This window comes from Culex quinquefasciatus, chromosome 3, assembly GCF_015732765.1.
Source record: "Culex quinquefasciatus strain JHB chromosome 3, VPISU_Cqui_1.0_pri_paternal, whole genome shotgun sequence".
Taxonomy (NCBI): Eukaryota; Metazoa; Arthropoda; class Insecta; order Diptera; family Culicidae; genus Culex; species Culex quinquefasciatus.
In genome coordinates, this window is record NC_051863.1 from 194,371,217 (window position 1) to 194,389,862 (window position 18,646).

The window sequence follows — 18,646 nt, forward strand, 5'->3', positions numbered from 1 at the left end:
GGCCTCCAAAAATTGTATAAATAACACTTAAGTGCTAATAACTTGTGATAGGGTGGTCAGATCTTCGATGTTTTATGCTCATTTGAAAGGTCTTCTTAATACCTTTCTAAAAATGTATAACATGATAAGTTTTCTTGCAAAACCACCATTTTTACAATCTTCCGGACATACGCCAATACGTTTTTAGCATAAATTTTGAAGTACTTAACTAAACTTGCTGATTTTAAGACCTATGGGACCCAGACGGATCGAATAAGACTAATACGTTCAAAATCCGTTAATCCAGTCCGAAGAAAATCGAGTGACAATTTTTTGTCCACCCACCTACACACATCCACACCAAGATCCACACAGACATTTGCTCAGAACATGACTCTGAGTCTATATGTATACGTGAAAGTGGGTCTACGAGGTCAAATCAATAAATTCATTTTTCGAGTGATTTTATAGCCTTTCCTCAGTAAGGTGAGGAAGGCAAAACAAGAAAAAAAAATTCATTATTGGATTAGAAATTTTTGCGAAGACTTCGGAAAATACAGTACGAACTGCTTAAAACTGTTCGTTCAATTTTTGAGTTTTTAGAATCTCAGTTTTTTTTAATCATTTTTAATATCACTGAATTTTATGTTTGAAGCATATTATTGAATGTTTAAATTTTCAATATTGTAAACATCTATTTTTTTTAAATTACAGATTTTGAACATTTGAATTTCAAAATCATAGAATTTAGATTTTTTGAATATTTGAATACATGATTTTCAAATTTAAGAATTAAGAATTGTTTAATTTTGAACCTGCAAAATTTTAAATTTTGCTTTTGTTTTTAATTTTTGTTTTTAAATTTTAGATTTTTATTTCTCAAAAGAAATGTTTTTAATTTCTCAATATCAAAGAGATGTTTGTAAAAATGGATATTTATTTGTTTTTTTCTTGTTTCATATTTATGAAAAAAACTTCTGTGTTATTAACTTTTTTAAAATTCATGAATTTTTCTGCCATAAAAAATAATTTTTATTCCTAGATTCTGCGTTTTGAGATTCTGCATCATAAGGTTATTAGGAAATTTTAATAATATTTCATCGAATACAAAATTATTGATTCGTTTGCAATTTTGAGCGTTTTTTAAGTTCCTTCCGTACCAGTATTTAAAAATTTCGAATTTGAGGTATTCTTAAAATTTGATTTTCACAAAATTAATTTTTTTTTTCAAAGATTTAAAAAATCAAAAATATATATTTCAAAAACATTTAAAACCAAATAACCTTAAAACAAAAAAATACCGCAATTGTTTTTTTAATAAGGTGTCAAAAATTTAGTTATAGAAATATTAAGAAAAAAAAAACAAAAAACTTTATATTACAAATTCTCAAAATATAAATTCTAAGAATTCAGCATAGTAAAAAATAAGGATTTAGATCAAAACAAAAAAAATCAAAATTCAAATCCAATAAAATTCCAAAAAGTACCTAGATCATAAAAAATTAATTTAAATTTAAATTTTGCATTTTTTTTTAATTCAGAAAATTAAAATGCATTTGAAAATTTCAAAATGTTGTTTTTTTTTTAATATTAATTTAACAATTTCAAAATTAAAAATCTGAAAATTCAAAAAAAGCCTTATTTATCAAATAAAAAAAAACAATCTAAAAAAATTCATATTAAAAAATTAATAATGTATAACTAAAAAAAACGAAAATTTTAAAAAAATATCATAAAAATTTTGAAATTAAGAAATCAATAACTTGCAATCTTTTAGGTATTACAAATTTTGGACATCGTAAATACAAATATGTATTTTTTCCATAAGAAATATCGATGAGTTGAGTTGTGGCCGAGATCCAGCGAGTTGATGTTACAGTTCCGGTTTTTAAGAGCTTGGATGTTGGGATAATAAATAATACATAACTGGAGTTTTTTTTTTGAAAAGGTCAAAACCAAATTTTCAGTTTTTGCTTTTTGGGTGTTTATAAAACCGCCTTGAGTCAGGGGTATTAAAAATCACCCAAAAAGCAAAAAATGAAATTTTGGTTTATTGGACCTTTTCAAAAAAAAACTCCAGATAAAAATATTCACATTTCTGACGTAGTCCCACGTCAAAGAAAAAACATCAAAAACTAACTTCTCCCGTCGGAATTCCTACCTTCAAAAGACCCCGCTGGACGGCGTAGTACGTTCCCAACCCGAACACGGTTCCCAGGGGGAGCGACCGTTGGAAGAACGCCTCCCGGTTGCACTCCTGCAGCACCTTCAGCTCTTCCGGCGAAAATTGGTAGTTCTACAAGGGAAATAGAGGAAAAAATTTACTATTTGTTGAAGCCGCGCGAAAATCAACTCTTTACCAATGCATTTCGCTGCTGCTCTTGAAAGTTCGGCTGCTGGAACGGTTCCGTCCTGTCCATGGTTCAAATTTAAGCTAATTTCACTTTTTATCACTGAAAATTTACGCAAAATCACTCAAAAATTGCTCATGCTGGCGTAATAGTGTTTGTTGTTGTCCCGAAAATGCCGCAAATCTCAGCTGACTTTGACGTTTTCATGGGTTTTCGGTGAATCACCCCTCGCTTTGTGCGCTGCACGAATTTTGGCAACCCTGCCATCAATCTGTCAGCTGTCAACGGCGCGCGGAGACGCATTTTTCGGAGCGAAAAGTGTAAACACAAACAAGCGTTCTTTTCTCGGTCGGTCGGTTCCGTGTTCCGTGTTTTCGTTCCGCCGGTAGTTCCGCGGGTTGTACAGCCACCGAAATGGGGCTCGACTTTGAGGTGCAGGACTACATCAAGACGCTGAACAAGAACTGTCCACCGTTCAAGTGTCCCAAGTGCGAGAAAAAGTACAAATCCGTGGTCGGGCTGCAGTACCACTTGAAGAGCTTCGACCATGACAATCCGCCGCCGGGGACACCACCGGCGGTGGTGGCTGCGGCGGGAGCACCGGTGCCAGCTGTTGCCGAGGTAGCTTCTCCAGCGGAGAAGGATGGGGAGGTGGTGAGGGAGGAGCGGAGGAGAACAACACCCCGGAAGTGGCACCGGAATCGGTCAAAAGTGAAAAGCCGGCCGTTTCAAAGGCGGAGAATTGCGACACTCCGGTGAGAGGCCACCGGCAAGTACGAATAAAAAGAGCCATAAGAAGAAGGTTGGAACGCCGAAGAATAACAAGGCCCAGCAGGTCGTGGCCCGGGAGTCGTTGACCTACGTCGAGCCGGACGGGTTGATCAAGATTGAGTTTGGCGGGAAGAACATCAACATTCCGGTGGACGAAGAATTCGGGCTCGTTTCAATTGAGGAGACCCGCGCCAAGCTGCTTGATCCGGACACGGAGATGTTTGCCGTTCCGCCACCGACGGAACCGGAAGTAAAACTCCCGGAAGGAATCTTCAAAGAGATGGACGATTACACGATCTGCGATGCGCCGGCTCGGCCAACGGCGTACATTCGGTTCATTGAGAAGAGCACGGAGGAGCTGGACGGGGAGGTGGAGTACGATGTTGACGAGGAGGACACGACCTGGTTGGGGATCATTAACGAGAAGAGGGCGGGGCAGAATTTGGCCCCGGTGCCGGTCGATTCGCTGGAGTTGCTCATGGATCGGTTGGAGAAGGAGTCGTATTTTCAGGCTGCGGTCACTGGCGGTCAGAATGGAGGTGCCATCGTGGACGACGATGCTGTTTGTAAGTTTTGCTTTTATTTATTTTTCATTGGAGAATGATCGCTCCTCAACTTGGCGACATTGCGACTAACTGCGACAAACCTACACCGGGGACTTGATATGTTTGGGGGTTCTTTCAGAAAAAATAAAGAATGCTTTGATTTTTAAGAGAAAGCGCACCAATTTTTAATGGGACGACGACATAAACTTTGAAAAACAATTGCAACGGCCTTATTTTTAAAAATTGAAAATATCTGTTGAGACTATCCCATTCTGTTGATTCTACTTCCGATTATCACAGCATGATAAAATTTACTAAGCAATCTGCAAAAATCTCCGTCTCAAGGGAAGTGAAATTTGAAAAAATATATATATACAAATTTTGAATTGAGAAATCTAACTGATCAAAAAATTAAAAATTTCAATGTTTCGAAAATTTTAATTCTTCAATTCCTAAACTTTTAAATTCTTAAAATCTTTTTAAATTCTGAAATTCAGAAATTGTTAAATTCTTGAATTCCTAAATTCTCAAATTCTTAAATTCTGAAATTCCTGAATTCTTAAATTCTTAGATTCTTAAATTCTTAAATTCTTAAATTCTTAAATTCTTAAATTCTTAAATTCTTAAATTCTTAAATTCTTAAATTCTTAAATTCTTAAATTCTTAAATTCTTAAATTCTTAAATTCTTAAATTCTTAAATTCTTAAATTCTTAAATTCTTAAATTCTTAAATTCTTAAATTCTTAAATTCTTAAATTCTTAAATTCTTAAATTCTTAAATTCTTAAATTCTTAAATTCTTAAATTCTTAAATTCTTAAATTCTTAAATTCTTAAATTCTTAAATTCTTAAATTCTTAAATTCTTAAATTCTTAAATTCTTAAATTCTTAAATTCTTAAATTCTTAAATTCTTAAATTCTTTAAATTCTTAAAATTCTTAAATTCTTAAATTCTTAAAATTCCTAAATTCTTAAATTCTTAAATTCTTAAACTCTTAAATTCTTAAATTCTTAAAATTCTTAAAATTCCTAAATTCTTAAATTCTTAAATTCTTAAACTCTTAAATTCTTAAATTCTTAAATTCTTGAATTTTTATATTCTTAAATTCTGAAATTGCCTCTTTCTAGTATGGATCATTTTCGAAATCATATTTTAGTTTCGAGAAATTTTGAGGAGAAAATAATAAGAATTTCGGAATTCTTGACCGCTCTTTTCAAGGGACCATAGTTGATCCATCGAAAAAATGTTGTCTTGACAACTTTTTTGCATTAAAATTAAAAAAAAAGTGATCAGAAATGGTTTTTAATCAGGGTGGCCACCAGATTTCGATTTTCAATTTCCCGGTTTTTTCCCGGTTTGAACGCATACATTTGGTTCAAAGTTTGAATTCCTCAACAAAGCTTTCAAATCTTGAGTAAAAAGTAAGTAAGTTGTAAACGAAGCCTTTTTTATCTGTTATCAATCAATCCTCTAATTTTCAATTTTTTGCGTTTTTTCATCAAAAATCGTTTTTATTTTTTAAAATAAGATAAATTATTAATAGAATTTATTAATTTTGTAAAATAGATTTACAAAAATACATTGTAATCAACATTGATGTAAATTCTCGTTAATTTTCTTTGAAAAAAAGGTTGTATACACTTTGGCAGCAGTGCAGGAAAAGTGCCATACAAATGTAAAAAAAAATGATACCTTGAAACTTTCTTTTTAGAATAATTTTGATAAAAAATACTTTCTAAAAAACCCAAAACACACAATGGTAAAAATAATCAAAAAATTACCGTGCTGTGATTTTTTAACAACACATAAGGCGGGTACAAATTTTATTTAAAGTTTTTGTTGCCCCGAAAAATCAGGGGACAATTTTTTTTTCGAAAAACATCAAAATTTTAATGGAAATTTAAGTGCAATCAGCTGAAATCAATTTAAAATGCATTCCCTTGCGTCTAGAATCATTTTTAAGCATGTCTGGGTTGATTTAATAATCTTTTGAATTTTGAAAATTTTCGATCTTTAGTTTTTTTCGTTCATTTTTGTTTTCGTTAAATCTTACATTTTTGAAGACTAATGATTGCAAAACAACTGAACTAGCGTAAAATGCATTTTTTAACACTTTGCATTCAAATGTTGAGACTATGGCTTGTTTTTTGAATTTTTATATTTTTTTCTTCAGATTTAAACATACTACAAATACTTTTTTGAAGTTGTAGCTATTTTCAATTAAAAAATAATTCTATTTTATCTCTTAAAAAATCAAATGGTTGAGAAAATTCTTAACTGCATTCTTTTTTGAACATTTTTGATCCATTCTTTTGTTACTGAGATACAGGCCAAGAAAAATATTTTAAAAGAGTGTATTTTGTGTGACAACTTGAAGGAAAAGTATTGATCTTTAAATTTAGAGAGATATTTACTGTTATGTTGTTTTCGTACCATGATATCCATATTTTCCACTTACAAAAAAGCCTAATTTTAATTTAATGCAAAACTAATATTTTAGCAAAGATGGGGTAAATGTCCGCCATTACGGGGTTTGTCTTCCGGACCTTCTGAGACCGCTCGTGGTACCCCCAGGGATACATGTGTCCCAGGTTGAGAACCGCTGGTAGAGCAAACATTTTGCTTTATTAAAAAAAAACAAATTCGCCTGGTAAAAGTATCATAGGATACAACAGAAAAAAATCCATAGCCAAGAAGCATGAGTCTATCACACAAATTCAAACATAGATTTCGTGAATTCTTCATTTAGAATAACAGGAATAATATTCTATTGAGAAAAGAACATATTGAATACTTTAAGGAGGCTTTTGTCAAATTTTAACGTAACATAAAATATTTTCCCGGTTTGTCGGTCGAATTCCCGAGTTTTTCCCGGTTTTCTCCCGGTGGATAAAAATCCCGGTTTTTTCCCGGTTTTCCCGGTTTTTTCCCGAGGTGGCCACCCTGGGTTTTTAAGCATGTTTTAGTCGTTGTACATGAAAATTTACATAGGGCATAGGGTTTTACCGTATTCCTTTTTTCATTCGGCGCGGATTTCGCGCGGATTGGGTTTTGGGTCGGCGCGGATTTGACGGGGATTTTTTTTTCGACTCTCCCGTTGCCACCCTGATTTGTTACCAGTTTTACTTATTTTGGATTTCCTTAAATGGCCAGACCTACTATGTAAAGTTTACCGCAGAGATAACTCGATGGTTTGGGTTGAATTTGAGCACGGGTTGTGAAAAGGGTTTACTTTGAATTATGTAGTTACGTTTGTTCGAAATGTTTTTTTTAATTAAAATTTAGTTTTGAAAATATCATTTGAAATCTTAGATGCTTTTTTGCCGGTTGATTTATGCTTTCAAAATTGAAGTTTATATATTTTAAAAGAAAAAAATAATAATTTGAAGCAATTTGAGTAATTTTCAGAAACATACTTCTTTTTATAAAACGTTTTTAAGTATTTTTTTTCTTCAATTTCCAACTAAACAAATGTCCCCTCTGCCTTTCCAGGCTGCATCTGCATGGACGGCGAGTGCCAGAACACGAACGTGATCCTGTTCTGCGACATGTGCAACCTGGCCGTGCACCAGGACTGCTACGGCGTGCCGTACATCCCCGAGGGCCAGTGGCTGTGTCGGCGGTGTTTGCAGAGTCCGAGCCGCTCGGTGGACTGCGTGCTCTGTCCGAACACGGGCGGGGCGTTCAAGCAGACCGACCAGAACCAGTGGGCGCATGTGGTCTGTGCGCTGTGGATTCCGGAGGTTCGGTTTGCGAATACGGTGTTTTTGGAGCCGATCGATTCGATCGAGACGATTCCGGCGGCGAGGTGGCGGCTGGTTTGCTACATTTGCAAGCAGAAGGGCATTGGGGCTTGCATTCAATGTAATCGGAGTTCGTGTTATGCGGCGTTTCACGTGACTTGTGCCCAGCAGGCTGGCCTGTGCATGCGAATGGACCAGGTTCGTGGGAATGACACGCATCCGGTGGTGGTCCAGAAGACGGCTTATTGTGACACTCACACGCCGATCAATGCGTTGGGATCGCCGGGGGATTCGGGTGGGGAGACGGACCCGAGGGAGATTTGCCGGGAGAAAATGAAGAAGGCGCGGAAGATGCTGGCCATGAAGAGGACTTCGGCACCGGTCATTTTGATTCCGACGATTCCGACGAACCGGGTAGATGAAATCTCTTCGCTGGTCAACATCACAAAGAAGCCACAGTTTATCCAGCGGCTGATCGCGTACTGGACGTTGAAACGGCAACACCGGAATGGAGTTCCGCTGCTGCGACGTCTCCAGAGTCAAGGCCCATCGCAGAGTGCACCGCCGTTGCCACGGGACAAGTCGGACGGATCGCCCGACGCTCGCGAGCTGTACCAACAGCTCAAGTACTGGCAGTGTCTCCGCCAGGATCTGGAACGGGCCCGCCTCCTCTGCGAACTCGTTCGCAAGCGTGAAAAACTCAAACTGATCCTGATCAAAACCAACGAACAGTGCGTCATGACCCAACTCAACCCGATCGAGTCCACCCTGCATCGAATCCTGGACCAGCTCGAAGCCAAGGACGCGCAGGAAATCTTCCGCGAACCCGTCGACACCGAAGAGGTCCACGACTACCTGGACATTGTGAAGCACCCGATGGATCTCGGCACGATGCGGCAAAAGCTCAAAACCGGCCACTACTGCAGCATCGAAGACCTCGAGGCGGACTTCCTGCTGATGTGCAACAACTGTCTGACCTACAACAACAAAGACACCATGTTCTACCGGGCCGGCGTCAAAATGAAGGACGCCGGAACCATCATCTTCCGCACCATCCGGAAGGAGCTCGAACGGGCCGGAATCCTCGAAAAACCCCATCCCCAACAGCAGCAACAACAACAACAACAACAAGCCATAGCTGCGCCAACGCCAATTCCCGCACCAGCAATCGCACCGACAGTCGCAGCAGCACCAACCCCGGACTCGGAGGATTCCCTCGCGGTGGACATTGAGTCGGAGGTGGCGCTGCTCGCCCAAGAGCCGCCCAGCCTTGAACTGATTGAGAAGATGCAGCAGCAGATGACCAAAGCGGGTGGAATCAAGCACGGGCTGTCGCGCTCGAAGAGGGTCAAGCTGATTCGGGCGGAGATTGCCAAGGTGAAGCGGGCGCTAGCGCGCGAACCGGACAAGATTGTGGCGGCGGTCAAGGAGGTGGCGGCGCCGGTTATGGTGAGTGGTGTTTGCTTGAATAATCATACAATTTTGGGTAAGACAACAAGGTTTAGGCAAGAACCCGTTGGATGAGATTCCAATTCAATTCCCGCTGGACGGCAGCGAAATTATGGAAAACTATATTTTGCATCAGACATTGAAAAATATTTGCAACGGCCTAAATCCTAAGATCAAAAAATATTTTAAAAATAAAAAATGTTTCCTTTTTTTGAAGGGATTATTTTTAAAATTTCCTAATTTTTAGTTATTAATTTTTTTCCTTTTTTTAATCCTTTTGTTTTTTTGCAGATGTTTTTTGTTTGTTTTTCATTTATTGATATTTTTATGATATTTTTTATATCATAATTGATTTTATCATTTTTTGAATTCTTGAATTAGGCCAATAAAAATTTAAATAACAAGCCATCTTCTCAACATATGAACGAAAAAAGTGTTTTAAAATGCATTTTACACTAGCTCAGTTGTTTTACAGTCATCCCACATATTCGGAACGGTTTCCAGATCGGCCAATGTTCAAAAAATCATAGCAAATCGATAATTGAACTTAATGATTCGCTTTTACCTTCAGCTGAAAGCTTTTCTTGCGATCTTTCGAATGCTGTATCGAACATCTGCAAATTTTAACTTTTATATGAAGTTTTTGAAGAATTACTTTGACCCTTGAAATCCACAAATTCGGAACACTTTTTTCTTACGAATGTAAACAAACTTTGGATCAGTCCAGGAATACATATTTATTACCAAATAATGACTTCACACACTGAAACCAATAGACTCAAGCTTAGTGATGTTTTATACATGGTTTGATAACTTTTTTGTGTGAAAATATCAGTTAAATTCAGGTGTTCCACAATTGTGGGAGGCACAATAACATCCCACAATTATGAAACAGGCCATTTGGAGGCAGTGTTTTGCTGCTCTGGACAAAAAAAACTTGGAATGAATTTTTTTGTTCAAAAAGTATTACTTTTACTAGTGAAATATCAAGATAATGTCCAAATGAAGGTTCTAAAAATATTAGGGTCGACAGAAAAGCTACTTTTGGCATGCTATTGACAAATTATCACAAAAGTGTTCCGAATTTGTGGGTGTTCCGAATATGTGGGATGACTGTACAATTATTAGTTTAAAAAAAGTATGATTTCACTAAAATAGAAATTTAGCGAAAAAAAACAACATTTGCGGTACAGCGCATCGAAAATTTTAAAAAATTCATAAGATTTTTTAATAAACACAAACATCTGATTGATCCTGATTTTTCGGGTCGATTTTGAAGGGAGGGAGGAAGGTTTTCAGCCAGCCTTGTAGATTTTTTTTTCTATTTTTTATTAAAGTTCAGACTCAATTATCCGAAGACTCGATTGAAGTTCAATCATTGAATCATGAAAAAACATCTTTTTTTGGCCTTTGCTACGACCCTACTTTGGTCTGATTTGAATAGCTGAAGAAATCTATAATCATATTTTTTTATTCTTTATTTTCAGATTTTATTTTTATAAGTCTTAAGGTTTTTTATATTTATTTTTTAATGCGAATATTTTTTTATATTTTTTTTGAATTTTTAATTTTTATCTTTTTGAATCAAAGATTTTTTTTTATTATTGCAGGCCAAGGATTGATACCTAAGAGCATGCAATGGCACTGACCTTGTTGCATGCCCTTCGGTTGACGTCCACGTAAGGAACATCCTGGAAGGATCGTAACTAACTACATCCGTAGTTCTGTTAGATCATCCGAATTATCTTGATCAGAACAGTATAGCTCTGGTTCCTTGCGAGTGTCCTATTTTCTTACCTCCACGTTGGCTTGGTTTTCATGATGACCTAGCTGGTGGCCTGTGGAAACGGATCGTAAACCTTTGACTACCGCGGGTCAGAGTCGAGACGGCTAAAAGAAAGGGGCGCGACAATGTGGGAAAGGGAAGTAATTTGTGATTGTAGACGGTATTGTTTTGATTCGCAGTATGTTGAGTCAACTGCTGTGGATGTACCTGAAACATCGCACAACGGGGTTTCTCTTCTCTTCATTCTCAGCTACCAACTAGGCTGCTATTTTTATTTTGCTCTTCTGATTCCCAATTCTTCACTGATTCTTCTATTTAATATCCAACATTTGATTTTAATTTTAGTAACTTTTGATTCTCTTATCTCTCAAAGCTTTTCCACTCTTTTTACCAATTGATACTGCTGTAACAAACTTTGTTTTTTCCTTAAAAATATACTTTTCCTTAATGTACTAGTAAGATCAAGTCTATTTATCATTCGCCTAATCTTTTTTGATTTTATTGCGAATTTATTTATTTGAATAATTCTTTATCGGTCCTATAAATTATCATTACTTTAATCTGAGCTTGTTTTGTATCTCTATTTATTAACTATTGTCTAATTTTACATCTAGCTTCTCATTTTTATTCTTCAAAATTCGCTCATCATTCTCTTACTATTGATACTTGATTTTTATAAAATAAATTCTCTTTTACTGTCAATTGTTTTCAATCTTCACCCTTTTCTTTAAAACAAGTGAGGTTCGAGCCCTTACTCAATTTTTGGAATGATTAAAGAATTAACACAAATATTACTATTGTACTTTTGGTAAACTTTTATAACATGCTTAGGACGAAAAATTGTAACAAAACACCGCGACAAAAGAAATAGCAACATATAAACACGACTCAACACTAGGATTTCAGGAGAAAACAATACACAGTAAATAACAACCAAGGGGCTGGAAACTCTAATATTACTTAGGAATACCTAGTATACTAACGATATTCCAGTATACTTGTTAGTATACTAACCGAAAAGCAGTAAACTGTTAGTATATTATGATACTCTCAGTATATTGGTAAGTATACTGGCGATAAGTAAAGGAAATAATAAGTATACTTACATATATTTTGATATACTGGTTAACATAATAATTATAGCCCTAAGAGTTTCCAACCCCTTGATAACAACTAGTTGTTGAATTCAAACTAAAAATAAAACAGTTTTTGCTTTAATGAAAGTGGATAGGCACACTTTAAATGGTTAGGCGCTTATACTTACATCAAACCCTACTTAATGTACCACCCCCGGCCGAGTTAAAATGCGTAACCGGAAAAGAAGGTGTGCATGCCTGGCACGAACACTCAAAGCGTGTTCTAGCGTGCTGCTCGTACTGACTCAGAGCAAGGGTGAGATGTAGGTGTAAGGGCAGTGCGTGTTCGACGGGAACCTAGTGCATAAGATCGGTCAAGACCTGTTCTTACACTGAAAATTGCGAATTGCGAATTTTTGAATCAAAGATTTTTTATTACTGTCCAGACTCGATTGTCCAAAGTTTATTAATTTCATTATATTTTTTAAACAAAATTTTAAATAAAAAAACAAATTTGAAGGCTACGTGGTTTATGCACGGCCCCTTATCCGAAGATTCAATTATCCGATGTTAAAATTCTCCATGCCTTGGGATCATCAAGTGTGGACTGTACCTTGGAAATTTTAATTTTTATGTTTCTCAAATAATTTTTAAAAATCTTTTTTTTGTTTTTTTCTAATTTTTTGTTTTTGACATTAAAAATAAAAAATTTAAATAATTTTAAATTTTATATCTTTTATTTTTATTTTGCTTGCATATATTTTTAAAGATATTTTTAATCGGAATTTTTGATGTCATATTTATTTAATTTTTTCTAATATTTTATATTTATTTGAAAAAAAATGTAAATTTTCGAAATTTTAAGCCTTAATTTCATATTTCTTTTATTTTTAAATTTAGATTTTTGTTTTTTTATGTTGAAATTTGAAATATTTCGATGCCAACATTTCAAAAAGCATCATGTACAAACCGTGCGTTTTGATAAAAACGCATTTGAATGTTGAGCATCTATTTTTAATTCCCATTTTAATATAAAAGCAAAATAAGATGTTCTTATGATAACAAACGATGAAAAACCTTGCGTTTATTGATACTTGATCATCCAAATTCAATAAAACATTATTTCCGTAATTTTATTTGAGAAAAAACAAACATAACTTCTTTTGAAATCACCAACGTCGATATCACCCTGCTGTCATTGAGGGGGACGCTTTGTTATGATTCGTTTTTCTTCGCCGAATGTACATGGCGCTTTGTTCATGTTGCTTTTTTTTCGTCACGAGGTTCATGTAATCTTTTGTTTGACCCCTCTTCGATTTGCGTGGAACTTTGTCCTAAGGGGTAACTTTTGTCCCTGATCACGAATCCGAGGTCCGTTTTTTGATATCTCGTGACGGAGGGGCGGTACGACCCCTTCTATTTTGAACATGCGAAAACAGAGGTTTTTTCAATAATTTGCAGCCTGAAACGGTGATGAGATAGAAATTTGGTGTCAAACAGACTTTTATGTAAAATTAGACGCCCGATTTGATGGCGTACTCAGAATTCCGAAAAAACGTATTTTTCATCGAAAAAAACATTAAATTTTTTTTAAAAATTCTCTCATTTTCCGTTACTCGAATGTAAAAAATTTTGGAACATGTCATTTTATGGGAAATTTAATGTACTTTTCGAATCTACATTGACCCAGAAGGGTCATTTTTTCATTTTGAACACATTTTTTCATTTTAAAATTTCGTGTTTTTTCTAACTTTGCAGGGTTATTTTTCAGAGTGTAACAATGTTGTACAAAGTTGTAGAGCAGACAATTACAAAAATTTTGATGTATAGACTTAAAGGGTTTGCTTATAAACATCACGAGTTATCGCGATTTTACGAAAAAAAGTTTTGAAAAAGTTACTTTTTGCGTTTTGCTTCGTTTCGTCGTCCGTGTCTGTCGCGGGTGACTATGAACGGCCATGATCGATGACGACCAACTTTTTCAAAACTTTTTTTCGTAAAATCGCGATAACTCGTGATGTTTATAAGCAAACCCTTTAAGTCTATACATCAAAATTTTTGTAATTGTCTGCTCTACAACTTTGTAGAACATTGTTACACTCTGAAAAATAACCCTGCAAAGTTGGAAAAAACACGAAATTTTAAAATGAAAAATTTTGTTCTAAATGAAAAAATGACCCTTCTGGGTCAATGTAGATTCGAAAAGTACATTAAATTTCCCATAAAATGACATGTTCCAAAATTTTTTACAGTCGAGTAACGGAAAATGGGAGAATTTTTAAAACTTTTTTAGTGTTTTTTTCGATGAAAAATACGCCATCAAATCGGGCGTCTAATTTTACATAAAAGTCCCTTTGACACCAAATTTCTATCTCATCACCGTTTCAGGATGCAAATTATTGAAAAACATCTCTTTTTTCGCATGTTCAAAAATGGAAGGGGTCGTACCGCCCCTCCGTCACGAGATATCAAAAAACGGACCTCGGATTCATGATCAGGGACAAAAGTTACCCCTTAAGACAAAGTTTCACGCAAATCTAAGAGGGGTCGGGGCAACTGCTGTGTGAGTTGGCGGAGAATTACCCTTTTCTAATTTTTTTAATTGAAATTTCAAGTCTTTTTTTCATTTAATTTTTTGTAGTTTAAATTTTTAATTTCATTAGTTTTTTATTGTGATTTTTTGAATATTTGACCTATTTTTCAAAAGATGCATTTTTTTCAGAATCTTAAGTCTTTTGTTTTTTTATTTATATATTTCATTATAAAATTTTGAACTCAGAATTTTTGATTTAATATTTTTTAGGTTTATAATTTTTTTTAATTTTGTGTTTTTATATTTTTGAATTTAGAATTTTTGGTTTCATAAATTTTTAAATTATTTTTGTTTAATATTGTGGATTTAGCTCGTAGCTGGATTTTCTGGCATCTTCTCACGGTCATTGGAAACGGTCGTGGATAGACCTAGGGGTTCCTAGTTAGAGTGAAAAAAATTCAATTTATAGAAAAATTATGGATTAAAATTTTGCTTTTTCATCACTTCTCCGACATCAGGAATAATTGTTTGAACATGCTCGCAATTTTTTTATTCGGTCGGAAAAATATTATTTTTCTTGAAAAAACTTTCATTTTTAATCACCTGATCACCCCCAATTCTGGCTCGATGCCGCCATCATGCGACCGCGTGCTCCGTTTGTTTGTCAACAAAGCTGCAGCTGGATGGTGAGACGAAGTGAGGGGGGAAGAGATTTTGACATTTTTATGCCCGCATCTGGCCCGCCGCCTATTTCGTCGGTCACTGAGTCGCCGGTCGTTTCCAGTGACCGAGTCCAGCTAGGAACTGATCGCACAATATTTAGGCCGTTGCAAATATTTTCCAAAGTTTAGGTCGCCAAAGTTTCATAAAAATAAAAATAAAATACAAAAATTTAAATCAAGTTTTTTTGCGGAATTCTAGAGAATTAATCAATTGATGTATGCAACTCGCTGCAAAACTAGAATATTTCAGCACTCGTCGTATTTATCCAACTCGGCAGAGCCTCATGCTCAGACTCGTGCTGAAAAATCATCATTTTGCAGCTTGTTGCATGATCTACTATTTTTATTATACTTTATGTGATACGAAAATAGAACACATAGCTTAAACATATTTGACACACATTTAAATACCATAATTTTCATAATTTTTACCTCTTCAGCCCGAAGTACCTGTTCTGGAGACGCCCAAAAAGCAGCCGTCGGAACCGACGACCTCAACCGCAAAGTCACCCAAATCCCTGCAGACTCCACCCGCCAGCCCGCTGAAGATTCTCAACAACAGCCCATCGCCATCGGGCGTCAATCGACGGTATTTATTCTGTCTTTTCATTACACTAAATAAAATCACTAACTTGAATTCTTCCCTCAGAACGGCCGTCCTGTTCACGCGCAAGGCCCAGGCAGCCCTCAAGAAGCCGGAAACTCCCTCGAAGGAGGAGGCCGTCATCGCCGAGACGACCGAACTGCTGCTGCAGGCAAAATCCACCAAAAAGACGACCCGCGGCAAACGGTCGTCGGGCAAGTCGTCCTCGTCGTCCCAGAGCAAGCAACTCGGCGAGCCGGGCTTTCTCGGCCTGCCGGGACCATCCGGCAGCAGTGGACGAAGATCCGGCGGCGGCGATTCGGGCGAGAAGAAGAGCTTCGAGGCCATTCCGGACAGCTTCCGGGTGTACCGCGGGGGGCAGGACCGCGAGATTTCCGACTCGGACGACAGCAATCTCAGCTTCACCGGAAGCACGTGCAGCAGCTGCAGCGGGTTCAGCGGAAGTGGAACCGAGTCGGAGTTTGGGTGAGTTTTATTTTTGGGGGGAGGTTCTCAAGAGTACACAGTTTAACTCGCGTCTCTCCAGCAGCTCCAGCGACGACGGTTCGTTCTGCGACACGGAAATGTCCACCAGTGAGACGGAACCGTTTCCGGAGAAGCCGCTGCTCGAACCGCTCAAGCTGGTGTGGGCCAAGTGTCGCGGCTATCCGTGGTACCCGGCGCTCATAATCGATCCGGACATCCCGACCGGGTTCGTCCACAACGGCGTCCCACTGCCGGCCCCTCCCGCCGACGTCCTCGCCCTCAAGGCCAACTATCCGGACGAGCAGGTCTTTCTGGTGCTGTTTTTCGACGCCAAACGCACCTGGCAGTGGCTTCCGGCGGCCAAACTCGAGCTGCTCGGCGTCAACAAAGAGCTGGACCAGAGCAAACTGGTCGAGTCGCGGAAGCCCACCGAACGGAAGGCGGTCAACAAGGCGTACCAGGAGGCGCTGCACTACCACAGCCAGGTCTCGAGTGCGGATGGGCCGGCGGGGAAGTTGTGAGGCCGGTATCAGTTTGCAACGACGACGGCGGAGTCCGATTAGGTGTCATCATTGTTGTGTGGTGTTGTTTGTTGCACAAAATTCAAATTGAAAGAAAGATGAAAAATTTCACACAGGAAGGCGATTATTATTATATTAACGTTTATCTATTAACTATTATTATTATTGAATGTTCTTGTAGAGCTAGGACACGCGCTTTTAGATGCTTAAGACTAACAAGTGTACTATTTATGATGTAGATTTCGTGTTTTATCACCCGATTATGAATAAAATACTGATTGGCATCAAAAATTCGTGACTTTGCAACTGTATTCTGAAACTATCCGAATTCAGTCTGAATCCAATACGCAAACATAACAAATCATTTGCATCAAACGTAAGTGTATTTTAGAATTTTATTTAATTTAGAAGCTTTGAATTTTAAATATTTTGATTTCCAAATTCTAGAACTAAAACAAATCAAATTATTAACTCTACAGCATTGCCTTGGCGTTCTCGATTGCGAGATTCCTACGTCGGAGGCTTGATTGTTGAGCCAATTGCAAACCTCTTTTTACACCTAAGCTTCCATCCACCCCGGGATTCGAACTGACGACCTTTGGTACCTACCAGCGACTCCAGGAGACGACTTCTACACCTGGAATGGGCTATCGACCTAACACTTCTAGGTTAGACCGGGACCAACATTTACTTCCCCGTCCAACGGAAGGCGTGATCAGACAAACCTCTTCTCGAAAATGAATATATTGAATATTTCAGTAATTCCATATTTTTTTTATTAAAAAAATGCAATTAAAAAAATAGTCTTGGAATTTTGAAATTAAAGATTCATGTATCGGGTATTCTTTTTAATTTTTGAATTTTAGTAGCTTTGGATTTAGGTCTGTATTCTCACATCTTTCATTGTCAAATTTTGAATTTAGGAATTTTTTAAACAACAAAAATTTAAATTAAAAAAAATGCATTTTATTACTTCAAAATTATATTTGAGAAATTTATTTCTAAGAATTATTTAACTTGAAATTTAGAATTCTTGGAATTTTGAAATTAGAATTCTTGGAATTTTAAAATCATTCATCAAATTTACAAAGTTATTAAATTTTATATTTTTTAGTCTTCAAGAAATTTTGAATTTGAATTTTAGAATTCTTGGAATTTTAAAATATAGATTTGAGTCTTAGGATTTATTTAAAATTTTAGAATTTAAGAAATTTTGAATTTAGGTCAGTCTGATTTTTTTTAATTGATGATTTTGGGAAATTTAAAAAAAAAAAAACAATAAATTATAAGATTTAAAAAAAATCCTTTCATTAAAGCTTCAATATTGTTAAACTACCGTGAGAATTTTTGAATTTGAAATTTAATATTCATGGACTTTTAAAATTTAAGATTTAGGTTTTTCTTTTATATTTTTTAAATTTAGGGCGGTCTGCATTTTTTACTTCTTCCATTATCAAATTTTGAATTTGGGAAATTTTTAAACAATGAGTTTAATTATTTTGGAAAAAATCCTTCCATTATTTTTACTACCAATTTACCAATTTTAAAGCAAAAACTGAACATTTGGTTTATTGGACCTCTCCAAAAACAAAATCTTGATACGTTTTAGAATTTTGAAATTTTAAATTTATTTAACTCTAAGAATTTCTGAATCTGAAATTTACAATTCTTGGAATTTTTAAGTGAAGGACTTGGGTATAAGGATTAATCAGAATTTTTTGAAATTTTGAATATAGGTCGGCCTGAATTTTTGAATTCTTTCATTATCTTGCGGGATATTGGGAAACTTTTAAACAATAAATTGTTAAACTAAAAAATCCATCCATAATATTTTCAAAATTGTTAAAATTTATATTATTGAATTATATTTTCGAATTTTGGAATTTTAAATGCTGTTAGCCCTAGCCATTTTTTAATTCAATCAAGAATTGTTTGAAATCTAAAATTTAAAGATAAGGTAATAGATTTTTTTTCAAATCTTTGAACTTTTAAAATTTCGAATTTAGGCCGGTCGGTATTTTTTACTTCTTGCATTATCATATTTTAAATTAAGGATATTCTTAAACCATAAATTTTAGAATTTAAAAAAATCCATTCATTT

The 18,646-nt window shown here is 35.8% G+C and overlaps 2 protein-coding genes across 2 annotated transcripts; one reads left to right on the forward strand and one right to left on the reverse strand.

Annotated features, from left to right (window-relative positions):
• Nucleotides 1–2,092: 2,092 nt before the first annotated feature.
• Nucleotides 2,093–2,512, reverse strand: LOC119770110 (OCIA domain-containing protein 1-like). The gene is made up of 2 exons (XM_038264390.1): nt 2,340–2,512; nt 2,093–2,275 (listed from the first exon to the last, which is right to left on the reverse strand). Exons 1-2 carry the CDS (start codon nt 2,397–2,399, stop codon nt 2,108–2,110), a joined length of 228 nt encoding a protein of 75 aa, XP_038120318.1. The 5' UTR covers nt 2,400–2,512; the 3' UTR covers nt 2,093–2,107.
• An 88-nt stretch (nt 2,513–2,600) lies between these two features.
• On the forward strand, nt 2,601–16,829 carry LOC119769702 (peregrin-like). Its single transcript, XM_038263131.1, has 6 exons — nt 2,601–2,912; nt 3,091–3,667; nt 7,139–8,838; nt 15,396–15,544; nt 15,605–16,024; nt 16,086–16,829. Exons 1-6 carry the CDS (start codon nt 2,745–2,747, stop codon nt 16,543–16,545), a joined length of 3,474 nt encoding a protein of 1,157 aa, XP_038119059.1. The 5' UTR covers nt 2,601–2,744; the 3' UTR covers nt 16,546–16,829.
• Nucleotides 16,830–18,646: the final 1,817 nt, after the last annotated feature.